Consider the following 26,185-nt stretch of genomic DNA (forward strand, 5'->3'; position numbering starts at 1 on the left):
TAGAACATGAAGGATCCACAGCACAGTACTGAGGCTGGGCAATGCATGTGCAGTGATTTGCACATTTATTAATAAAAAAGATGTAATATTTAAAAAGAAAATTGTGGTAAGTTCAAAATAGGTGGCTACACTTCTTAAGTAGCTAAGCTGAAAATGGGTAGGAACCAAGCTGCCTAAAAACAGGGGAGTCCCAATTTACTCAGTACAGTTGTTATATATTTGATTTCTCACCATTTAAAACTCTCCTTGGACATTAAAGCTGAGATTTCTCAAAGGATTTAAGGGAATCAGATACCCAGGTCCCATTAAAAATCAATGAGATTTGGAAGCCTGATAACTCCCTCACGATACTTTCACAGTCCCACCCTAAATTCATTCAACAATAAAAAAAAGAGTAGTCGTTAATAGGTATGTGCACTTTTTGTTGATTTTATTCAGGCCAAAAGATTTCACTCCTGCTTCCTCTTCCTTCAGCATCATCCCAAAGAGAACTTCTCAATGGGATTATAATAGAGTGTACCCCTTTCTGTGCAATTGAACAACAACTGGGGTCACAAATGTAATAGCAACCACAAAAACAACAGGGAGGCCGGTGGCACCTTAAAGACTTATTTGGGCATAAGCTTTCCTGGGTAAAAACCCTCACTTTTAATAGCAAGTAAGTCGTAACTTCTATGTATGCTAGACTGCCATTAAAAATGTATATGCATCACTGAAAAACAAATTCTCTCAAACTGTCATAGCTAGTCACTCATCTCTAGGTCTAAACTTCATTTAATAGTCTTTTGTAAATTTCCCTTTTGGCCAGCTTTATTTAGAAGCACATTTTCTTCCAAATTTTACACATTTAAAAGTTGTTCTTCAAAGATCTATCAGTTGCCTATCATATTATGTAATCCATAATATATTTTATAATGCCAGGACGTAGCTTTTGGAGGGCAGGACAGAAGAAAGAGGTGAGTCTTCTGTTACAAATGGTCTAAATACAGGAATGTAAAATTACCAGTTTGAAAAAAGTCATGGAACTCAAGAACTTAAATCAGATACATACATTTTAATAAATGAGATATCATGCAGTTTGAGGTTGTGATGTAAAATGAAAAGAATATATATCATAGCACCATCAGACAGAAACTTCCATCATTTCTGAAACAGCTAAATTACCTGACAAATCTGAAATACAATGGATACTGTGTGTCTAGCACTACTTGGTAATGTATTTCCTGCAATGAACTCAATTTGTTTATTTCTGAAAGTCACAATGCATTCATAAATCTTTCATATAACCTAAGAAATCTTTTGAAATAGTGAAATCTCAGTTGTTATATGTAACTGTCCATAGTAAATGCTTTTGTGGATCATTAACTATTCTGGTCTGACACAAAGCCAGATAATTACGACATGTTTGTTAATGTTCCAAACAGAGTTCTGTGTGATTCTCCATTAATCATTACACACAACTTGAAAATCTAGCACCACTAAACATTTGTTAATAGAGGCTTAAAAATGTAATTACTGCCATGATATGTGGCATTATTAAAAATGCAGGTCAATTGTTTAAAATCTATAAAGATTTATGTTCATTTAATGCCTTTATATTATTGTCTATATAAACCACAACCCTACCTGAAAGTTACCTTGACAGACAGATAAAACCCTAGTGAGCAATTACACAATGATATTCATTAGCAAAGAAAAGCACTGCTTTTATTAAGTAGAAACCTGAGAAGTAGCTGAGAATCGACTTTAACAACAAACCTTAGACCAAAGGGTTTCATTTTCAACATTTGTTTTTATTCTTTTCCTACACTGAGACTTAGATTGATGAATTTGCATGAAAATGTATTGGACGAAGTTTATCACATCACTTATTGTTTCCATTTTATTCCCATGTGTGTCCTCTGCATTCCCTACCAGAACCCTGAGGATCCCTCCATTAAAACCCCTCATCGCCCACATTGATACCCACATTGCTAAGACCATATTATTCCCTTTGAGGCCTATCAACACCACTCAATGATCCAAAGGGGATGCTTTTTAGCATCACAAGGCAATCCCCTCTCCTGCAGACTGAACATTAAGCTTTCAAAGTGTTTCCAAGTCCTTCTGGTCCAAGACCTTTTCTTTTATAACAGCCTTGATTCATAAGCATTCATCATGTCTCCTGTACAGACGTTTTGGGAAGTTGGTTCATGCCTTAGGACTCAAGCCAACATCACTTGCAGATGTAACAAGCTGAGGGTAAATAAAACTAGACATTCTGAAATCAGTACTGTGTAGTATATCCTGTATCCTATTTTAATCTCTGCTGGTAATTCACTATTTGATCACTCCCAACTCAATCTCTTTGTGACTCAACATACTCATCTGTAAAATGGGAATAATACGTCCCAACCTCCTTGGGTGGCCTCATTGTAAAATCTTTGAGCTCATCAGATGAAAGAAGACAAATTAGCATTAAAACATTATCACCACCACCACTTGGGAAAAGATACCATACTCATTCAAACCAGACTGTTTAGCTTCAGGACATGAGTCCTGTATTACTTCTAATGTATCAAAGTTCTGTGAAAACCAATGCCATTAAAAAAAAAAAGCATGTGTATTAAATGTAATGGCAATGTAAAGACCTACAGAAAAGCTAGTAACTATGTATATTTCCAATGGGAAAAAAAGGTCAAACACATCTGCTGCACAAACTCACCAAGCAACACCCTAATAAATAATTAGAAGGTCTGGCTGGATTCTTTATTTTTATAACACACGTTGATTATTTAATTATTTATTTTTGGTGTAGCATTTGACCTCAGAAGGTTTTGTCCTTTATCTAGCAGCAAGACTTTGAGATGTCAGGCAGGCAGATTTGGAAAAGGCCCACAACGAGGCGGTCTAAAGGGTAGTCAAGGCCAGCAAATGTTAGCTAGGTCCTCTCTGTGTTTGACACTTGCAGAGCTCTCCTCTGATGACACATCTGAGGTATGGTGAAACCTGTACAAGGCGCTGTACTCATTGGGCTGAAGTGTATCTTCTCTGAAGAAACCACTCCAAAAAACCCCGAAACAGAGTAAAGTTCTGCTCAACCTTCATTAGAAAGCTATGTGGTATGCCGCTGATCTTTATTGTCCTTTGTGTGATCATTTAAAACAGTCCCATGGTCTGCTTAACAGGTCCCTACCATGCTCCTCCATCCCAATTTGTCTACAGGGCCATCATCTTTAATAATCTGCATCTGGATACTGGACCAAACTCTTGATCTGTTGCCTGCTACTGTGTAGGTATGGTAGAGAGGAAGCATGCTGTCTTCACAAAAGAGAATGCTAGCCTTAAAGCCTCCTGCCAATGTAGCCACTAAGCTGCAGAGAAGTCCAGAAAACTGGGATTCATTGCCGCAGCGCTTAGCCAGAATTCAGACACCAAATTGTGAAGGCACTAAGAACATACGGGTGGGGCAGGATAAAAAATGTGGGAGAAAATACCAAAGGTGATATCTTGAAAAGTCCAAGGAGGTTTTATACAAAACAACTGCACTTCACCCCTTCTGAAGCCCTAGTAATTTTGGAATTTTAAATATTATGATTTTCAACTAGAGATATTTAAATTCATCATTAACCTTGACTCAAAACAGTAAATAGCATTATAAAAAACTTCAGAAAACATTAAGAACAGCTTCAATACAGTGAAAAGAACAGGAGTACTTGTGGTACCTTAGGCCTGGTCTACACTACACGTTTATACCGAATTTAGCAGCGTTAAACCGATTTTACGCTGCATCCATCCACACAACGAAGCCCTTTATATCGCTATAAAGGGCTCTTTAAACCGATATCTGTACTCCTCCCCGACGAGGGGAGTAGCGCTCAAATCGGTACTGCCATGTCGGATTAGGGTTAGTGTGGCCGCAATTCGACGGTATTGGCCTTCGGGAGCTATCCCACAGTGCACCATTGTGACCACTCTGGAAAGCCATCTGAACTCGGATGCACTGGCCAGGTAGACAGGAAAAGCCCCGCGAACTTTTGAATTTCATTTCCTATTTGGCCAGCGTGGAGAGCTCACCAGCACAGGTGACCACGCAGAGCTCATCAGCACAGGTAACAATGCAGTCTCCTGAGAATCGAAAAAGAGCTCCAGCATGGACTGCACAGGAGGTACTGGATCCGATCGCTGTATGGGGAGAGGATTCCGTGCTAACAGAACTCTGTTCCAAAAGACGAAATGAAAAAACATTTGAAAAAATTTCCAAGGCCATGATGTAGAGAGGCCACACCAGGGACTCAGTACAGTGCCGTGTGAAAGTTAAGGAGCTCAGACAAGCCTACCAGAAAACCAAAGAAGCAAACGGAAAGTCCGGGGCAGGGCCAAAAACATGCCACTTCTATGCTGAGCTACATGCAATTCTAGGGGGGTCCGCCACCACTACCCCACCCCTGTGCATGGATTCCGAGGTGGGGGTGATAATCGCAGCCATTGCTGAGGATTCTGCGGACGGGGAAGATGAGGAGGACGAGCTTGTGGAGAGCACACAGCACTCCGTTCTCCCCAACAGCCAGGAGCTTTTTCTCACCCTGACGGAATTACCCTCCCAAGCAACTATCCCAGACAATGAAGCCATGGAAGGGACCTCTGGTGAGTGTACCTTGTAAATATAAGACATGGTTTAAAAGCAAGCGTTTTTTAATGATTAATTTGCCCTGAGGACTTGGGATGCATTCACGGCCAGTACAGTTACTGGAAAAGTCTGTTAACATGTCTGGGGATGGAGCGGAAATCCTCCAGGGACATCTCCATGAAGCTCTCCTGGAGGTACTCCAAAAGCCTTTGCAGAAGGTTTCTGGGCAGCGCTGCTTTATTCCGTCCTCCATGGTAGGACACTTGACCACGCCATGCATGTAGCAAGTAATCTGGTATCATTGCATGACAAAGCCTAGCTGCGTATGGTCCCGGTGATTGCTGGCATTCAAGCAACATCCGTTCTTTATCTCGCTGTGTTATCCTCAGGAGAGTATATCGTTCATGGTAACCTGGCTGAAATTCAGGAATTTAAGTAAGGGGACAGAGATAGCCCCCTACTATCTCTGCTACAGCTACTGGGCTGTTTGCCTGTGGCTTAAAAGAAATCCTTCCCTGCAGGTAGCCAAGCGGGGGGGAAAAAGGGGGGGGGGCGCGATTGGCACTGAGCTTTTCCACGTTTGGCTAGCAGGGATCTTTCCTGCTACCAGCCACGCGGTTGGGGGGGCGGGTAAAGGGAGGTGTTTAGCAGTGATCTTCCATGATGCCAGCCACGGGGTGGTTTCTGCTACTGCACATTAACAGGAAACAAGCAGCACTCAACGGTAACACCAAAGCCACAGGCACTCAATATTAAGATGCAAAATGCAACCTTGTAGTGAAGACACATGTGCTATGTAAGGTAAATAGTGTTGTTCACCGTGAAAGAGTATGACCATTGTTCTCTAAAATGTATCTTTTTAAATACTTCTCTCCCTTTTTTCCCCACCCTCACGCAGGTCCAAATTTTTCAAGCCTCCCTACTCCGTCCCGAAGGCTCTCTCAGATAAGGTGGCGGAAAAAACAGACGCGAGAAGAAATGTTTTCGGAAATCATGGAAGTGACCCGCAATGAAAGAGCTCATCTGAATGAGTGGAAGGACGTGGTAGCAAAGTACAGGAAAGATGCCAGTGACCGTAATGACAGGTGGGACCAACGTGAGGACAGGAGGGACGAACGTGAGGACAGGAGAGATGCTCGAGATGAGAGGAGAGATGCTCGAGATGAGAGGTGGCAGCAGGAAGATCAGCGGTGGCGGGATGCAACTCTGGGGTTGCTGCATGATCAAACTGACATGCTCCGGCGTATGGTGGAGCTTCAGAAACGGCAGCAGGATCACAGAGTGCCGCTGCAGCCCCTGTATAACCACCCTCCCCCCCAACCATGTTCCTTAGCCTCCTCACCCGCCAGACGAGTAAGAACTCGTGGGGATAGGCTCCGTGCACCCGCCCACTCCACCCCAGTGGACAGCCCAACCAAAAGGCTCTCATTATTATGACTTTTTTTAGTGGCCTCTTCCTTCCCTACTAGTCTCCTCCCAAACCCCACCCGGGCTACCTTGTCAGTTCTCTCCCTCTTTTTATAATTAAGTAATAAAGAATACATGATTTTTAAACGAGAGTGACTTTATTTCCGTAGAAAGCACGCTGTGATCGAAGGGGAGGGGGTGGCTTACAGGGAATGAGTCAATCAAGGGGGGCAGGGTTCATCAAGGAGAAACAAACACAACAGTCACACTGTACCCTGGCCAGTGATGAAACTGGTTTTCAAAGCTTCTCTAATGCGCACCACTTCCTGGTGTGCTCTTCTAATCGCCCTGGTGTCTGGCTGTGCGTAATCAGTGGCCAGGTGATTTGCCTCAGCCTCCCACCCCGCCATAAAGGTCTCCCCCTTACCCTCACAGAGATTGTGGAGCACACAGCAAGCAGCAATAACAATGAGGACATTGGTTTGGCTGAGGTCTGAGCGAGTCAGTAATGTGCGCCAGCGTGCCTTTAAACGGCCAAATGCACATTCTACCACCATTCTGCACTTGCTCAGCCTGTAGTTGAACAGCTCCTGACTACTGTCCAGGCTGCCTGTGTATGGCTTCATGAGCCATGGCATCAAGGGGTAGGCAGGGTCCCCCAGGATAACGACAGGCATTTCAAGATCCCCAACTGTTATTTTCTGGTCTGGGAAGTAATTCCCTTGCTGCAGCCGTTTAAACAGAGTAGTGCTTCTGAAGACGCGAGCGTCATGAACCTTCCCGGCCATCCCACGTGGATGTTGGTGAAACGTCCCTTGTGATCCACCAGTGCTTGCAGCACCATGGAAAAGTACCCCTTGCGGTTTATGTAGTGGGTGCCCTGGTGCTCCGGTGCCAAGATAGGGATATGGGTTCCATCTATCACCCCAGCACAGTTAGGGAATCCCATTGCAGCAAAGCCATCCACTATGACCTGCACATTTCCCAGAGTCACAACCTTTCGTAACAGCAGCTTAGTGATTGCTTTGGCTACTTGCATCACAGCAGCCCCCACAGTAGATTTGCCCACTCCAAATTGATTCCCGACTGACCGGTAGCTGTCTGGCATTGCAAGTTTCCACAGGGCTATCGCCATTCGCTTCTCAACTGTGAGGGCTGCTGTCATCTTTGTATTCTGGCGCTTCAGGGCAGGGGAAAGCAAGTCACAAAGTTCCATGAAAGTGCCCTTACACATGCGAAAGTTTCGCAGCCACTGGGAATCATCCCACACCTGCAGCACTATGCGGTCCCACCAGTCTGTGCTTGTTTCCCGGGCCAAAAATCGGCGTTCAATGGCTAGAACCTGCCTCATTACCAGCAGGATCTCCAAAGCGCAGGGGCCTGCAGTTTGACAGAATTCTGTGTCCATGTCCTCATCACTCTCGTCGCTGTGCTGCCGTAGCCGCCGCCTCCTCCCCTGGCTTTGCAGGTCCCAGTTCAGCATTGACTGCACAAGAATGCGCGAGATGTTTAAAACGTCCATGATTGCTGTCTTGAGCTTAGCAGGGTCCATGCTTGCCATGGAATGGCATCTGTACAGTTCACCCAGGAAAAAAGGCGCGAAACGGTTGGCTGCTGCTGCTTTCACGGAGGGAGGGGTGAGGCTGTACCCAGAAGCACCTGCGACAATGTTTTTTGCCCCATCAGGCACTGGGATCTCAACCCAGCATTCCAATGGGCGGGGAAGACTGCGGGAACTATGGGATAGCTACGGGATAGCTACCCACAGTGCAACGCTCAGGAAATTGACGCTAGCCTCGGTACATGGACGCACACCGCAGAATTAATGTGCTTAGTGTGGCTGCGTGCACTTGACTTTATACAATCTGTTTTAAAAAACCGGTTTCTGTAAAATCGGAATAATCCCGTAGTGTAGAAGTACCCTTGGAGACTAACAAATAAGGTGTCACAAGTAATACAGTGTATTTTTCAATCTTTCTGATAAGGTTAATTTTAAAACAGAAACTCTATCCCACAGAAATGCACAGTCAGTCAATTACTGAAGTTATACTTATTTTCTGCTTACTGAGTCTGAAGCATCATTGATGGCAGCAGCACAACTATGGAAACCAGGTATATTAACTGTAGTTGGGAAACCAGCAGAGGGAGCACAAAACTTTAATTTGGGGGGCAAGTGAGTTGGAAGTGACAAAAGCCAGGGCTATTTTATTATTGGCTCATGGTGAAATTGTAAATTTTCTTTAAAAATAAAGATCTTTAGAAGTTTTTAACAACATCCCTTTCTATTTTGCCAGTTTAGGTAAAAGTGAAACAGATAAAACTTCTCATCTGCTTCACTCATGCATGAATATGCACAGCTGCACACACTAATACCTCCTCTACACCAAAATAGTCTGCTATGGTATCACTTTGAAAAATACTTCACAGATCTGTACTCGATAACAATTGCATTTTAATTAGATTATTATGGTATCTGACATTGGCAAATGCCACTATGATGGCTGAGCCTCCTTAATCGATAGTCATAAGCAAAAATATTGTTTTTAGTCAGTCAGTTTTGGGTGGGCTGAAACTGTAAGTGTTTCTCTTAAATAATAACTTTTTATCAAAGATATTTTCATTTATTTAAACTAAGTTTGCCTTGCAAGCCAATCAGAAAGCAGCAAGCTTTATCAATAGTGGTTGAGCTAGAAACAGCCACTAAGACACCTATTGCAGAATAAGCCATTTTCCTGAGGAGCCATTTTATTTTTAAATATCTTTATTTTTTAGGGAACACTCATTATTAATGTCTGCATCTCTGAAAAGAAACATCTTGATTTGGCATTTACATCAAGAGACCATCATTCTGTCACAACTTCCCACTCACTTGATATTTTTTCTTAATTAAATAGACAATTTAATCTGATCATATGACACTGTAAATCATTTGCTCTAGAGAGAATACTGGAGAGAAGTTTTATGGGGTTAATTTACAGTAATTATGGAAAAAGCTAATTTATTGTGTCACTAGTTAATCCTGCCGAAGCAATATAGCAGCAGACATCCTGTAACACAATTCGGTACAGTAATATTTAATGTTTGAGAAGATAAACAGTGGAAGAGTTTCAATATCTAGTACGAGTTCACAAAATATCATGTAACAGGAACTATTAGCTTTAAGTGAGGGTAGTTTTTTGTCTTGCTGTTCTTGAAATTAAAAGGAAAACAAACCATAAAATGTATAATCCTCTATGCTACTCACATTTTCAGGGATACTGGGAAGCTCTGTGATGTCAGGCACACTAAAGTAAGAATGCTGGAAAGGAAAAAACAAACAATTATTTTTGCATAGGTAAAAGAAATACAAAATATTGCTTGGAATCAGGAATGTGTCTAGCCCATAACTGCAAAAGGAAACTGATATATAACAACTTTTTCTATCAATTACCAATGAGATTATTTTGCCATTGATTTCAAAATTTAGATTTTTTTCTCAAGGTTAAAAAAAATACTATAACAAATGTTGAGTCACAAAGTATCAAATATCTTTAAAAGGATAAATTGCACGTAATTCTTGTACTTCAGAAGTATTAATACACATAGCCTCACATTATTTATGACCTATGTCAGAAGAACTCCAAAGCTTTCTGTACTTCAGACCATCTTTCCTCAGCCCACTGCAAGATCCATGTCTGAGTACAGAACATACAACAGCCAGCTCCTTTTTGGCCTAAGGTAGTACAATATTAATCTGTTTCACTGTTTAGGCAACAAAAGAGATGGAGCTGAATCTAAAAAGGGCGCCTACTTTCAGAGAATGAAACTGACTGGTAATTTATCCTTTGTCTTAAACTAGAGAACTCTCATAATTACCTTCCCCAATCGCTGTAGGAAATACAAAGAGTTCTGATGCAATAACAATGGTTGCTCTTGATCTCCTTGACATATCTCCTTTTATATATTATAGGATTCTCCAGTGGTACCTTAAGAGTGTTCCTGATGACTGCTAGAGAATGATTGAAGCTCTGCAAAATTATATCACCTGGCAGAATAAATGAGAGTTCCTCTAGGGAAATATATACTGTGAAATTAAAAAAGCACCACCATTTAAGAAAGCAAACAGAACTTTTGGGAATAGGATTTTCTTCTAACTTAAGATATATAATTTATTAACTATTCTCCCAGTTATTGTCTCTTGAATCCCATGGCTAATAGTAACATGGAGCAGTCTTGCGCAATGCACATTTGCATTGCTATATGGTTTGGAATGTTCACAATAGATGGTGTCAAAAATCTGCACCAAAAATGCTCCACCTGCCAAGTACCTCCTCCTTTAGATGCCCTGATCTACCACACCAGACAGGCAAACTACCAAGTTTGCATATGGCAAATTTCGTCCATAGCAGATGCTGTTGCTTCAAGTCCAGCTGGTCATAGTTAAGACATGCATAATGAGCAGATAAACATCCATTCATTGGTTATATCAAAAACTAGCCCAAAAATAAATACAGAGCTAGAGAGTTGCAGTGTTAAAAAGATGACTTATGGGAGAAGAACCCCTTATAAACGTATAATGCCATTCCCACATTTGTAAACATACAATACAGAAAAGCCCTCACTGTCAAGATGCATCAAGTTTCAGTGATTGTATGTGACCGATACAATAACTGATTGTACAGACTATGCGCAATAAAATTAATTAACAGTATTATCTAACTACAGAACTTGGCCACTGCAAACAAACATCAATGGGACTTAATTTTTTTTTAAACGTGTTCAATGATTAAATGATTGTGCAGCACAAAGAAACAAAGCTGAACAAATTATCTCTTTCAGGTGCAATAAATGGTTCCACTACGGTTTGGAGGATGGCAACAAATGGGAATCCATTCTCTATTACCAAAATGTTTGAAATCAACCCATAGAAGTAAGAGGAGGCTGGAATAAGTAAAAAAAGTTACATCAATTGCTAATGTTGCCATATACAGAGGGCCATGTCACCAATGAGTATGAGATTCAATGCAGAGTTTACAAGTTAAAAAAAACATTCTGAAATATTTTCTTCTAGCACACCTTCATAAAGTAGTTATGCTTCTGCTGGTGCCTAGATCAGTCTTATATTTAATCTGATAAAGGTTTCCAAATATATGCGGGTTTCTTTACGATTGGCATACCTCTAACACTATTTTTTAAATGTATCTAGTACACTGATTCATTAGAAGAGGATTTCCATGTTTATCATATTTATATGACTATTTGTAGGATATTTAATCAACTTTGACAAATCTGGTTCTATTTGTGTAGTGTGCCTGGATTTAGAATAATTAACACACAATAGCGGGGTTTCCGGTTCTAGGAGAAAGGCACTGGCTGGAGGAATCAGATGGATTCCCTCTGGGAGGGTTTTACATTAATGTTCAAGGCCCCAGTACTGCTAAGCCATGTGCATACTTTAACTTCAACTGGACTACTCATGATGTGCAAAATTAAGTACATCTATAAGTCTCTGCAGGATCAAGGCCCATGTATTTTACATTCATGGCTTTCAAATACCAAAACGCACAATTCGCTATCCTGTTTTATGATCAGTTTACTTAATCCTTGATGTGTTAAAGAAAGTAATGCTGTTTGAGTAATTTAACTGGAAAGCTATTTTGTGTACACCTTTTTATTTGAAGCTATTTGAAAAAACTGTCTAGTTTTTATGTTGGTTTCCTAGTTTCATGATGCTTCACACCACTGCAATTTGTGAATTGCTTAATGGAGTGATTTACTTGCTTTACATTCCAGGAAACTATTTTTGTTTTATTATTAGCTATTTTGATAATGCTAGACATTTCTGCAGTTCTTATTTTGGGAGGTGAGGGTGGGTAGAGACACTCAGTATTTTTGTTTGTAAGTTAATATTGTATATATTTTATATTATTTTGAATTTTATAATTTGTTATAAGACTGGCACTTTATTTTGTGTTTAAGTTTTTTGGGGACTGTTGTGCTCTTGTAATGTTTCCACAGGTCACACAGTTCTATTGTATATAGTGTTTATCATACATTCCATACTTCATGAACAATTTATGGGCTGAAGTATCTAGCAGTTAAAACAGCTACACTGACTACAGATAAAACAGGTATGCAATGCATACTTTAGCTTCCCAATGTGTCACTAGTTTAATTTGAATTGAAAAGGAACAAAGAGGAAATGGAATATTGAGACTACACAATGAATAGGAAAAAACTCCACAAGCTCTTACAGATCCATCAACTTGTAAACAGCTAAACTAAAATGCTTAAATAGCCCAAAACAAAAGTAGTCCCTCAGCTGTCCTTTGATATTCTTTCCTGCTCCAATGCTCATGAAATGTTTGAGGCAAGGGGAGACCAACAGCATTCCTTGAAACCACTGGTATGAAACAACTGAAATATCCCAACAGATCATCCTGTCTCTGAGACAGCTTGTCCTCTAGGTCAGGCAGACATGCTGTTCATACAATAGCTTTCCTTGATAGGACTGGGTCATCTCCAGTGCCAGCTGGTGACCTAGCTAGGCCAAACAACTGCTACCTGTCGACTGACATTACAGGGTGAAGTGATGAGAGTAAGCTGTTTGTAGCCAGCAGTTAGTTTTAAAAGGAGGGGGAAAAAGGGAAATGAAAGAGGCAGACAGAAAAGCAGAGCTGTAGCTGTACATCAGCAGCTCTAAACGTGAATTCTAAAAGACTAAGCAGCACACAAAGCAACATGTGTTGTTGAGTATTTTTCTCTGGCTTTTTCAGATTTAGCAATTGTTGCCCAGAACACAAGGTTGATTCGCAAACATCAACTGGAAGAAAACAAAGATAAATCTTTCCCTTAAAGCCCCACCAACCCATCCAAATGTAAGTTCTTCCACTAGTTTTTCACTAAAACTGTCACAGAATATAACCTCAATGCAAGTGTGAGGAGGAATAACTATTGTATGGGTGGGTGGGTGGAGGGAAGGGGGACGACACACACACACTGAAATCACATGCACCAAAGTGTTAGTGCTCAGAGTGTTGCTCTGTCAGGTAGGGGACTCTTGAGTTTGCTTCTCAGTCTTGTTCCTAATGCAGGCCAGCAGGGGCTGGGAGTGCTGCAGAGGTAGGATCATGAACCCCAATGAGAGGAGTGTTGTGTTGCTCAGCAGTGACCCCTCTAGCTGATTAGGAGCAATGCGCACAAGTGTCCATACAGAATCCCACCCAGTCCTCTGCAGATCAAAGGATGGGGACTCTTTTCAGGGTTAACACTAGGGAAATGGAGAGTCTCTTCAGGGCTTTAACAGGAAAGGGGGCGTGCACAGCTCCCTGTCCCTGAGGGAAAACAATATCATCTGCTACAAGACTCAAAAAGAAGAAAGTGCTGTTTTGATGTTTTTCTCTTACAATGTTACATAATGAAAATGTGTCTCCTTAGTTTGCTGCTAGTTTCCCTCACTTACCACACTGAGATTAACAGGTGTTCCTGGGTCAGGGATGGGAAGTTTATGAAGTGTTTCTAGGAGTTCATTCCTCTGACTGTCCTGAAATAAAAAGGTACCTGCTTAGTAAAGGAACACTAAGCAATAAATTGTCATCTCATGCCAGGCACTGAGATGTAAGTATATGGGTGCTCTGAGGCTAGATCACTTGCAAATGTAAGGAACAGATGCCAAAAGGATTTATACTGCAGACTCAAAGGAAATGACACCATTTTCTATGCAAATATCCTGGCATTATAAAATGCTGATTTTAAAAACAAAATACATCTTCCCACATGTAGGTTTCTATGTTTTTAAATCTTTCAAGAAATCTATCAGGGCACCATCCTATGCATGACTATGATCTCATCCCAGGGAGGGCCAGCTTCCATAGCAACTATTTCATAACAGAAACTGCTTTCAGCTGAAGACATCATTATAAAAAGGCAAGCGCGCCTTCATCTTCTAATTTGTACAAGTGTGATAAAATGCAAAATACGACTATTATTGGAGAAATGGTAAGGGAATCAAGGCAGTAACATATAACAACCAGTCAGATTATAACTGTACTGCAATAGCCTATCATATCTGAAACATACATGATACATACGTCTAAAGTTTTCTACAGTATGCATAATCTCCATGCACCACCAACTTTCATTTATAGTCCTAGAACTGACCCTTAATATTTTCAGTTCATATTTTGAATGAAATATCAAAAAGCATGCTTGAATTCCACACCACCATCTCAATTTTAAGTGTAAAAATCTATGTCTTCAACATTGGTAAGACAGATAGGATGAGCAACAGGAAAAAGGCCTTTTGCCTCAGCAGACCTGGTTTCAAATCTGTATCGGGTCACCACGTAAGTAGGTTTAGAGAAGACATTGGTCCAACACTCAAAGAAGCACAGTTAGTTTGTCTTCCAGGAGGCCCAATACCAGAACTGCAGGGATGCTATGGCCATGATTAAGGTACATTAACAGAATGCTGGAGGAACTTTCATGGTACTTGCATAACTAAACTATACCTGGCTCTCGCCAATGACTCTTTCTTGGATACCAAACTTAACCTAAAATGTGTTTGCATTTCTCAAAGCCCTTTTTAGGAGAGTAGCTAAGTAGATCATAAAGCTGATTCTATAGGACTGTATGGTACAGATCGACAATTCAAATGGGTATTCTCTTATGAGAGTATTGCCTATATGGTTAGTTGTCACCCTATCTAGTACGTGTAATGTTTGGAAAATGAGAGAGTTCCGAAAAGTACCTGTCCTTTTGCTGTATAATCTGCCAAGATGTTGAGCAGCTTATAAAAGACTTCAAACCATGGGAGATAACTAAAAAACAAAAAGGAAAAAGCACAACTAAGTTACTTGAAAATATCATCATGTAATTCTAGATTGGCAAGTTTTGCTATACACAGTTGATGCATCGTTAACAAAAGCCACACCATCTGAGCTGACACACTGATAAGTGGCTGGCAGGAAGGTGTGCTAGTTCTCACTCCTGTAGTGGGTGTGGCCAGGAGGGCAGGCCATGGCACTGCAGCATGTATTGGCCACTGATCCCCTTCCTTTGATTGCAGAGCTTCCAATAATCACTCCCGGAGCTTCTGGCCACAGCATGGCACCACCATAACAGGCAGCAATGGGTGAAAGTAGGTCTAAGAATCCAAGAAGTCACTGTTGGAAATTCATAAGAACAAAGGCCACCATTTCCAAACTCATTTCACTGTACATGCAACAAAGGGATGCTCATACAGAAGTCATAACTGTCTATGCAGCTATTGGTAACATTCTGGAATTGTTTACAAGTGCACATATTGTTGGACACTTTTTTAATTATACAAAGTTTTCCCATAGTGCATACTTAATTAGTGACCTTCAGTGCAGCTGTTGGGGCCCTAAAAAGGGTAGAAAAGGGTGGCTGTTCTGTAATTGGATCCTGACCTTGTTTTTTTATTACCATAAAATTATTTGCATATCCTTTAAAAAATATTTCTTTTTAAAATGAATCTCCAGATTGACGGGTATACTCTCTTACCCAGCATCTATAAAATTCCATTTATTCAAGTTGTAGTTAGACCAAGTATACTTCTTACCCTGAATGCAAATTTGTCTCATTTATACTATATCAGTTCTTTACAATAATCAGTAACAAAGAGTCAACTTTGAAAGGCGTGAACATGCTAAAAATTATGTATCTGCTTTTTCACATTGTATGTCTATTTAGTACTGCTATGCCTTCTAGGGACCTTTCTACTGCACATAAACAAGGACAGACAGCTAAGACACTAGTCTGTGCTGTAGGAAGCTTTGCTTAGATTTTATACCATACTTGCATGGCAAGGGTCTTTGATTGTATTTATTTTTTAAATCTCTGCAAGGAATTTCCCCTAAACTATAGCGAACAGGCAAGCTAGGAGTACGAAGCATAAAGTGATTTCTCTGTTAATCACAGATGCCTTGTGAAGCAAATAAAGTATATTTTTGATATAGTTGGACAAGATTTAAAGCCTTTACACAATATGACTACATCCTGCCAACTGTAAAGAAATCAGAGCCCCTATGGTTACTAACTGTACAGCTTGTAGTAATAAATGAAGTGAGAAGCAATATACGTGACAGATAAAGTGAACAGCACTCCATCATTAACATTTGTTTGAAGCCAGCAAATGCTACTGTAAAATTTAAGTAGCTTATCAAAATATACTGATAAGCAACTTAGCTTTTCACGTTATATGACAGCACTATCGCTTATGTTAATATGTTTCAAGTGAGTCTGGGAACCACATATTGACTATTGCACAGAGAGAGAATTACCACTTTAAATAACGTTTAGTTTGGCATCACAATGTAAACATTCAAGAGGGATTAGACAGATAAGTTTCTCTCTTCCCATTTAGTTAAATAAACCTCAGCAGAGTTAAAAGCCATTATAATAGTAACAAGAAATCCTTTCAGAGGAAGACTCCTGCTCAGAGATTAACAAGAACTTGGTAAACAAACCCATACAAGCATTACAAAATATTTTTTGAAAGAAGGGTTTAAGATTTTTTTTGTTTTGTTTTTTTAAAGCTAACAATATGAAAAAGAAAACCTACTTCAAGGAAGACATACTGAATTAGACTTAATCAGGCAGGGATCCTTAGCTGAAAATGCCATTTACAAAAATCAAAATTATAATATTTTAGAAGTTTTATTTTTGTTTTAAACTAGATTTCTGTCAATAGCATATAAGTAGTAAATGGGAGAGATTTCAATTTCTAATTTTGACTGGGTTGCAACTTCACTCAATGCTTGATAAATAGAACCTAACCAATCTCCTCAGTATGAGACATTTAATGGTTTAATAATTGTTTGCTACAAGGTAGTCCTTTTGAATACCAGCAGATTTCTAGTTTGACTCCTTTTGGTACAGAGTTTGAGGCTGGCTGTGACAGCATAGTTTCCATGCATCTTTTTGCACTGACTGATGCTTATCTAGTGATGGCAGTGTTGAGGTTTTGAAACCAAAGTCGGGTTGTATGCCTCTTCAAAGAGCCACTGTTTTCCCCTGTTGGGAGGCCAGAGTTCACAGCTGAACCTTATCTTGCTACAGAGCCAACAGAGTTTCCTGTATTGCTTCATTAAGCCAAACATGCAAACTCTATAGGTTTTATTCAGTTGCCTGCAAGGATATTGGATCCAAATTCCATTTTAACTCTGTCAGTCAGCAGCTAGTAAATAGTTTCTGTAGACAAAAAAGTGCAGATAAATATTTATATTCACACATTGCTAAACTGTCTGAACTGACGGTCATTCTGCACACAGTTCCGGGTGAGGGGAGGCATGCTACCATTTCTATTACACTTGCTTACTCCCTATTTATCCTTACTGCTCATTCATCTCTCTTCTTGGACATGGTTATTATCCTGGCCTGTCACTTTCTACTCCTATTTTGTCCTGTCTCTCTCAAGTAATATTCACACCTCAGTGTAATTGATCTAGTTCAGTATTTTATGGTTTTAAACAACGTTACAGTTTGAAAATTAGCATCTCCAATTTGGGTGATGATGAAACGCATTCATGTTTCATACTACAAAGCTGGCAACATTACAAGAATGTCAGGCACCCATGGCTACTAGGGAGATATATAAGAATCTTGCAGGGAGGGGGTGGGGAGTGAGTGAAAGAATGATACAAAAATATCCAGAAATCAGAAACGGTGCTGTTTCAAACAGGAGATTTTTTTAGCAAACAGAATTACAGCCAACATAGAATGACTTTGCCAAACCAACACATCTATAAAAGGTCTAGATGTTTAGACTACGGTTTTCTATAAGGTACAGTATTAAGCATACAAGAGAATGCCTTTGGGGACCTGTGCTCCGTTTGCTAAGCTGTCACGGCCTGACTCCTTGCTTTCTAACCAAGCTTTATGTAGCCCGTGGAGAATCCCCATGAGACTCTGCATTGCCGCTTTCATCTGGGTATAAATGCAGCAGGCTTCTAGCCTACAGCAGTTGTCTTGAGACACAGTCTTGCTTCAGTGTACCAGGCAGACCTGCAGGGAAGGAAAGGAAATTTCTACAGGCTTTTTCCACTCCCTGTATTTTGCTTTTAGAAAGGCAAAATTTGCCTGACTGGTGTTCAGATAACTGGGATGGGCGGGGGTGGGGGGTGCTTTTCCTTAAAAGGGTAAGGGTTTGGGTAGGAATCAGAGATGATTCTACCTGACAGTAATAAAGTTAAGTAGTAAGAGCAATGGTATAAGAAAAGAAACAACATTTGCACACAGCCAAGAGCATCTTCCTTAAACACAACCATACTATGGATCTGCAGATATATTATATATGAGTAGGGCAGGGAGAGAAGATTTCGATGTGTGACAGCAGCACATTTCTCTCACATGCTTGACTGCCTATTAGCCTCGTATATTAACTGCAATTAAAATCATTACATAATTCAACATTAGCTTTAGCAGTTAACTTCCCAACAACTGTCTCCCACTAATACAAAAATGTACATTTCCAGCTTCTCAGTTTGGGAAACAAGGTTATTTTTCTCAATAACTGTATAATAACTGTGACTTGGAGAAGATTAGATTTCTTCTTTAATCTCAAATTATGTGTGTGACTGAGGGAGATTTCTCACCAAGAAAGGACTGATCGCCTTCTCTGTTATCACTGATACAATGTAAGAGGCAGTACTGGTAACATAATGCCCTTGGAGTAATGGCACCTCCACAGAAAATCTAATGTAATTCCCTTATATTTTCTGTGTTACCCTCAGAGGATGAGTGTGTCTTTCAGCAATTTATTGGAAATGCTACCTACAAAGTCCCTTTTACAGACCCGAGAATTCTCTGCCATTCATAACATTTAACTACATATTTAAATTGCTGTGGCTGCCTAGTGCAGTGTGTTGGTAATGTTTAATTTTATCAACACAGTAATTGCCAATCTTTTACTACATAATATTTGAAAAAACTGCAAATGTAGTGTCTCTTAGGTTCTCCTAGATCTCTCTCTCTCAGGTGCTTGGCTGGCTGGTTCTTACTGTCACGCTCAGGGTTTAACTATGATCACTGTAGGTGGTGTCAGGAAGGAATTTTTCTCCAGATCAGATTGGAAGTGATCTTTGGGGGTTTTCACCTCACTCTGCAGCATGAGGGTGCGGGTCACTTGCCAGCTTTATCTGGGTATATCACACTTAATCATTTCCCTTGTAGGGACCTTGGGCACTGGTGCATCTCAGTCCCTCCTATTCTCTGCCTGTGGTACATAATACAGTAGTATAATCTCCCATGGGCTGTAAAGCTTTTATCTAATTTTGGTTGTTGGGCTTAGGATGCGGGTGCTGGGTGGTGTTGGTGGCCTGTGATACACAAAAGGTCATACTAGATCAGGGGTCGACAACCTTTCAGAAGTAGTGTGCCGAGTCTTCATTTATTCATTCTAATTTAAGGGTTTGCGTGCCAGTAATACATTTTAACGCTTTTAGAAGGTCTCTTTCTATAAGTCTTTAATATATAACTAAACTATTGTTGTATGTAAAGTAAATAAAGTTTTTAAAATATTTAAGAAGAATATTTAAGAGCCCCCCCGGACCGGTGGCCAAGATCTGGGCAGTGTGCCATAGGTTGCCTACCCCTGTACTAGATGATCTGATGGTCCCTTCTGGCCTTAAATTCTATAAACTGAGCACTTCACAGCTTTAATATGTTTATCCTCATGGTAATCCTGTGAGGTAGGGAAGTGCTATTATCCTACATTACAGATGGCGAACTGGGGCACAGAGAGGTGAAGAGACATGCACAAGGTCACGAAGGAAGTCTAGCTGAGCACACAACTGAACCCAAGCCTCCAGATTCCCATGTTAGTGCCCTAATTACTGGATCATCCTCCTTCTTCCTGAATAGTTTAAAGGAAGACATAGCAGCACCTTTGGGATTTTCCTTCAATTGACAGATGTATTTATTTAGAGAGATTTTCACATATAAGCCTATTTCTAAAGTTTTTACATCGCTCTCCATAAAATACATTAGTCATTACCCAAATTTGCAAACCTTTCAGACGCACTGTAAAGCTCAACTGTTTTCCTTTTGGGAGAATGAGGAGGGGAATAGGACTAAGGATATGGGCTGATAGTTGTTTACATACAAGTTGAGTATTATTGTGAGCAGCAAATCTAGTGAGTGTCAGAAGCAGTTCATTCCAATTATAATTTTTATATTGTGTATTTTAAAACACCCAGAGCAATGGATGGGTGCCTTGGAAAAAAAAATCAGAAGAAATTAAATGGTATGCATGTCTATACACACACAAAAACAAAGTGACGTGTTCTCTATGGATGCACACAGACAGAGTGATGTTATGGACTGTAAAGCCAGGTCAGAGAAACAATCTGATTATGCACCTTTGAATGCCTCTCCTGTACTCTGCCCAGTAAGCCATCTCCATCAGCACCACCTCTGCCCGTTTCCATTAGGGATTTTTCTCTGAGTACTGCCACCCTAACATTTAATATTCCATAACATTTTTACTTCTTCCTCCCAAATGGGGAATTTCGCTTCTCCTTCTGTCCCCAAAAACACACTGGTGTGAGGTTCATGTGTGAGGTTCAACAGTGAGAAGTTTAAGGTCCAACATCTCATGACCCTTCAAGGCTAAAAAAGGAAACTTTATCTCAATTGGGATAGAAGATGTCCAGCTTTCCAATGGGGCATATGAAACCTTCATCTAGTTCTGGAAATTCCCTGTATCATTTTTATGCACAAAAATGCTATTTGTGTTATATTCTGGATGCAGCAGAAAAGGAGATAGACAGTCACAGAGGGAGCTGACAGAAACACAGCTGTCTGCTGTGATTGCTTTTTAGTTCTAGCTGCAAAAACTGAAACTAACATGAAAGTGAACCTTTGCACTGGGGAGGGGAGAGTGCCCAAACATTTAAAGGGACAGGACATTACAGTCCTCTGCCCTACTTTAAAAATCTTTCCAAACACACATACATTATCATGTACGTGGCTAACAATAACACTATATAACCTATAAATTGCGGGTGGACAACCACAGACTCATAAATTGCTATTCCAGGGCTGAATAATCTATTGCAATTCAAAAGTTCAAGAGCACACCTGGTTTTCTCTCTCTCTTGGGATAATGTGGTAATGATGGAGAGGCAGCATTCCAAACGGGAACTGTAAGTGGGAAGGAACCAATTGGCTCTGGTACGGAATCAACTGGATCTGGTAGCAAAGTTTCTCCCAACAAGCCACTGAAATTAACAGTTGTAATGGAAGGAGGTTCAACTGGAGGAACAAAAAGTCCTCCTGGTCATCCCCATCCATACTCCAGTGCTTGTCAAGGCTGCAACTGGTGCATCTGTTGTTTCCATAAAATACTGTTGGAGAGTTTTATCCTGAACTAAACAGGTCCCGTGCATTTCACTCCACAACCATAGTTGCAAATCCACACTGAGGGCTTGTCTACACTTAAAACGCTGCAATGGTGCAACTCCACTGCTGCCACTGTACTGCTTCAGTGAAAACACTACCTAAACTGATGGGAAGGCTTCTCCTGTCAGCATAGATAATCCATCTCCCCAAGAGGTGGTAGCTAGTTGACCTAGCACTGTCTATAGCTGGGGTTAGGTCAGTTTATCTACATCGTTCAAGGGTGTGAATTTTTCACACCCCAGACCAACATAGTTATACCGACCAAATTCCCCAGTATAGACCAGGCCTAAGTCTCCTACTTGAAAAGAACAATGACAAGTCTCACATTGATCAATCTGCATAGCTTTGGATTTGGTGACATGTGAGGCAATATCAGGACCTAGCAGGTCCCAACAGGTAAGCAAAGATCTCTTCAAGAAAAGAGTTGCAGGTGACTTCTGGGTAGTAGTGTGTGGTATGTTCCTGTAGGTAAGCAAGATATTGTCCAATTTCTGCTGATGACTCCAAATAGACTTATTAGCTCTTAAGGCATGTTTTAAGTGTTTGTACAAAGCATTTCACTAATCTAGTTATATAGCAGGATGGTATGAAGCAGAGCAGATGTGCTGAATTCCATTTGAAGTTAAGAACCTCTGACATTTTTCACAATGAAATTGAGGTCCATTGTCGCTCACTAACTGTAACAGTAAACCAAATTGGCTAAATAAGGTACGATAATGTCCAATTGTCTTGGCAGCTATAGTAAAAGTTATTCTGAAAACTTCTGGCCATTTCAAATGGGTGTTGACTATGACCAAAACCATATAACCTTCTAAAGGTCCAGCAAAGTCCACATGAATACATGGCCAAGGAGACTCAGGCTACAACAAACAGGCAGGGATTGTGCTTAACCAGGATCATGCTGAATGTGCTGACACGTAGTACAGAACTTCGCCTTCCTCTCAAAATCTTTGTCGATCCCTGGCCACAAGACCTAACTCTGGTCTATGGCTTCATCCCTACAATACCGAAATGACCTGCGTGAAGGGCTTCCAAAACCTGAATTTGCCGGGATTTCATAATGATCACTCACATTCCCCATAAGATGCAACCATGATTCAGATAATTCATGTTGATGTGACATGAATTGTGTAAACTGAGGATTCTTATGATCCAACACTGTAACTTATAGCACTATTCCCTTCACAAGAGAAAGCACATCATCCACAGCCATTTCTTTGTTGATGTCTGTGCGAGTGATGGGTAACCTATCAATCAAAATGAGATAGAACACGTCATCTGCTGTTCCTTTGGGCTGACAAGAGCTTGAGCATGGGAGGCATAACAGTCCATCAGAATTGTTGCACTGAGTCCCTTTGCAAAATTGAAGTAGCAATGCCCATCATTGAATACGAGGAGCAACTAATGATGGAATTCCATCTTTTGGCCCAAAAACTGAAATGTAAGCAAGGTAGAATGTCCAGAAATACAGATAGGTATGAAACTTCCAAATTCTGAAAATAACGCTGAGAGCTTTGCGCTATTTGCCTCCTAGACGTCTCTCCCATAGGGAAATTATCTCTTTCCCCCCCTTTTTTTTTTTTTAAAAGGAAACTATACTATATGCACTGGATCACGCTCTGCTGGCTGTGTGCTTACACTGCAAAATGCAGAATTCTGCCTTTGGCTGCACTTGGGCTCCCTCTCCTAGCTAAAGATCCTCAGTGCAGGCTAAGTGTTTGCCTGCCCGCCTGCTTGCATGTGGTCACCGAAGATGCTTGCTTGCTTCCACTTCATTGCTCTGTTTGAACCATTTGGCAGTAATCGCAGAACTCTTATCCTTTGTTCCATCTTTCTTTGCCTACTTTTCCCTCTCTAGCTGGCTGGTTCCCACTGTCCCAGGAGCAAATCTGTGCTTCTAGATGAGCTTTGTCCCCTTTCGCATAGCATTGACTTACTTTTTTTCTTCTTCTTGCAATGCAAGCACTGGACACAAATGGAATATAAATCCTGTGTCACCAATGTTATATTTCTGGACCCAGCACAGGAGATAAACACAGTCACAGAGGGAGCAGACAGAAACACAACTATCCTGCCCACTTTATTATTTTAGCTGCAAAACTGAGAGCCACATGAAAGTGAGGCTTTGCATTGGGGAACGGGGAGTGCTCAAGCATTTAAAGGGACAGGACATCACAATTTTTTTTAATATAATTTGAATTGCAGTAGCACCTTGGTGTTTTTAGGCTTCTTTAAATGCATTACTGTTAATTTTTTCCCCTCTTCATAGGTTTTTGTTGTTGGATTCATGGCACTATGGGAGCTTAGCTTTACAAGTGGAAGAATATAAAAAGTAACCCCAATAAATGTTATGCGCTCTACATACACTGTAAGGACTATTTGAGATTCAAAATACTCTGCAAGGACCATCCCTACTGTGGAAGGAGACAGATCATGTGGTGGTGCAGTTTACATCACATATGCAGGAGAGGGAGATGTAACTGTAATCATTTAAGAATGCCCAGAGACTGGTTGTTGCTATGAATTTGTAAAACATCCTCTTTGTAAAATGTGTGGCACACCCAGAATAAATGATGGCACATTATAGAATAGAGGTTTAAATGACATTTCATTGGGAAGACCTGCAAAACTCCCAGGTGGTTTGCTTGTGAGTACTGTGACCATTCAAGGTCACAGGATTAGAATTTTACACCATCCTATTTTACGTTCTATATTAGATATAGATAAGCATATGCACACATACTTTAAAGATAGGCCAGACAGCACTTCCTGTAGCCACTGGGAGGAAATGGTGGGTCAAAAAACCTCCAGGATCAAACCTTTCACTTGAGTCTCATGATATGGCCTTCTTGCTTTTTTAATCTTTAAGAACTGATATAAAAATTTCCAGTCCAATCCTAACAACTGGAATTAAAAGGTATCATTAGAATAATATCAAGCCAATTCTCAATGAATAGTTGTACATTTTTTGTATAAAACACTGGGTAATTAGCTGCTCTTTGATACAATTTTCTTTTAAACTTAGAGGCTACTTAGTTTTGAAGGTGTGACAAAGCTGTGGTCACTTCACAGTCATAGTAAACAAAAATGTTAAGAATGTTTCCTGGAAGTTCATTTCAGCTCTCACTTCGCTCTCTGTCACTATACCATTGAAACCTTTTCTTTCACGCTAAGTGTCCAACTGCCTTAAACTCCTTTATCCTATTTGCTTCTATAGTTTTACCTGGTGACTTATTCCATAAGTTTACTTCTCTGAGGAAAACAATGCTGTCTGCCTCCATTCACTGAGTAGTGACAATATACTTAAGAAGCAAAAAATCACCACCAAAAAGAGAGAAAAAAGTAGATGATGTGCTTTCAAATGCCAGCTGAAAGCATAAGATGTGGATTTTGTCTTAGAGAAAGCCACCGTGCTACATATCCTTAAAAAATAATCAAACAAAAAACCTATGGACACAGAGGTTGAATTTATAACCAAAACACTCTGTACCACATGTGACTTAAGTAGCACAACTGGTAGCACTATTGAGGATTTATGGCTTATGACTTGCTCATATTTAATTTGTAACCGAACACTTCCCCTTCCTCTTAGCTACCTTAGAACTTCTGATTAACTCTTGTTTTCACAGGTCACAGGTTAAACAAAGGAAGGGAAGCGCTCTGCAGTGAAATTGCCCAGAGCACCACAGCAAAAAGCAACCCTGTTTCAAGCAACATTAAAATAAGTAATAGACTAGAGATTGTTCAAGACAGTTGAAGTTCAAAGACTCCAGTAAGCATAAATCAGAACGTTACTGGAAGATAAACAAAATAAGTTCTAAGGAAATGATGCTGCTGAATCTGACATTGTTTTATTCCAGGGCTACATTCTGTATCTGTTTACAGTTCTCTCACCAAGATGTCCCTCATATTTTTAAATGACAATACTTTCCACAAATCACCAAAATCAAACTAGACTCTCTCCAGTCTAGGAGGGAGATGCTCGTCCCTCCACCCCTACCCCGCCCGCCTTTGCTTTTCTCTTCCACAGAAATATCTCTGCATGAAACCCAGCCACATAGCTGGAGACAGGCCAGTCTGAAGGAAGTATGCTTATTTACATACAAAATAAGCAGAAAAACTGCTTTTTACACTATATAAGGTCTGCACAAACTCTGCTGTACACATTGCACAGTACCTTATTCAGTAACTCATATGTCATCACCTTTTTAGTGCACTCCTTGAAAATACAAAACACCATTAGTTACATGTCTCATAATGATTAGGGTTAGTCAGAACCTTATAAGACAACTTCATTGTACTGCAGCTTTTAACAGAAATATGTTTTATGTTTAAAGAACACTAGTGGAAAGACAATAATGCCATGCAAAATCATCCAGGCAACAGCAAAGATGCAGGTTCAAATCTGTTTGTAGAAACAAATGTAAACTACAGCGTACCCAGCCAAAAATACCCAAACAAACTAAAAAACTACCATCACCCAGCAACGGTTGCATGTAGCACATATGTGCTTAACAAGAAATTCTATCTAAAAATTGAATTTTTTTTTGCACTATCCAGAAGTATTTTGTAACCTAGATGTACAACAGCAATATGTACGAGTGCAAGTCAGCAATCACCTCAGATCAGAAGTCCAGGTTTCACTTCAAACAGTCACATTTTAAGCAGACGATATCATCCAACATTAGTCGGCACACAGATAAAAATGCAGCATTGTGGCTAACTTCAATTCCTATCTTTTGAACATATTACTCTATGTGTGTGTCT

General features: G+C 40.3%; 1 protein-coding gene across 7 annotated transcripts in view; it reads right to left on the reverse strand.

The window, feature by feature from the left end:
- DENND1A (DENN domain containing 1A) overlaps positions 1-26,185 on the reverse strand; it is a 363,162-nt gene that overhangs the window by 186,964 nt on the left and 150,013 nt on the right. For all 7 annotated transcript variants that reach the window (XM_044992540.1, XM_044992536.1, XM_044992539.1 and 4 more), the window contains 3 exons: positions 14,745-14,814; positions 13,458-13,538; positions 9,261-9,314 (listed from right to left, as the gene is read on the reverse strand). In XM_044992540.1, coding sequence (XP_044848475.1) covers positions 9,261-9,314; positions 13,458-13,538; positions 14,745-14,814 — 205 coding nt within the window. The remainder of the gene's footprint in view (positions 1-9,260; positions 9,315-13,457; positions 13,539-14,744; positions 14,815-26,185) is intronic.

This window comes from Mauremys mutica, chromosome 18 (assembly GCF_020497125.1).
Source record: "Mauremys mutica isolate MM-2020 ecotype Southern chromosome 18, ASM2049712v1, whole genome shotgun sequence".
NCBI lineage: Eukaryota > Metazoa > Chordata > Testudines > Geoemydidae > Mauremys > Mauremys mutica.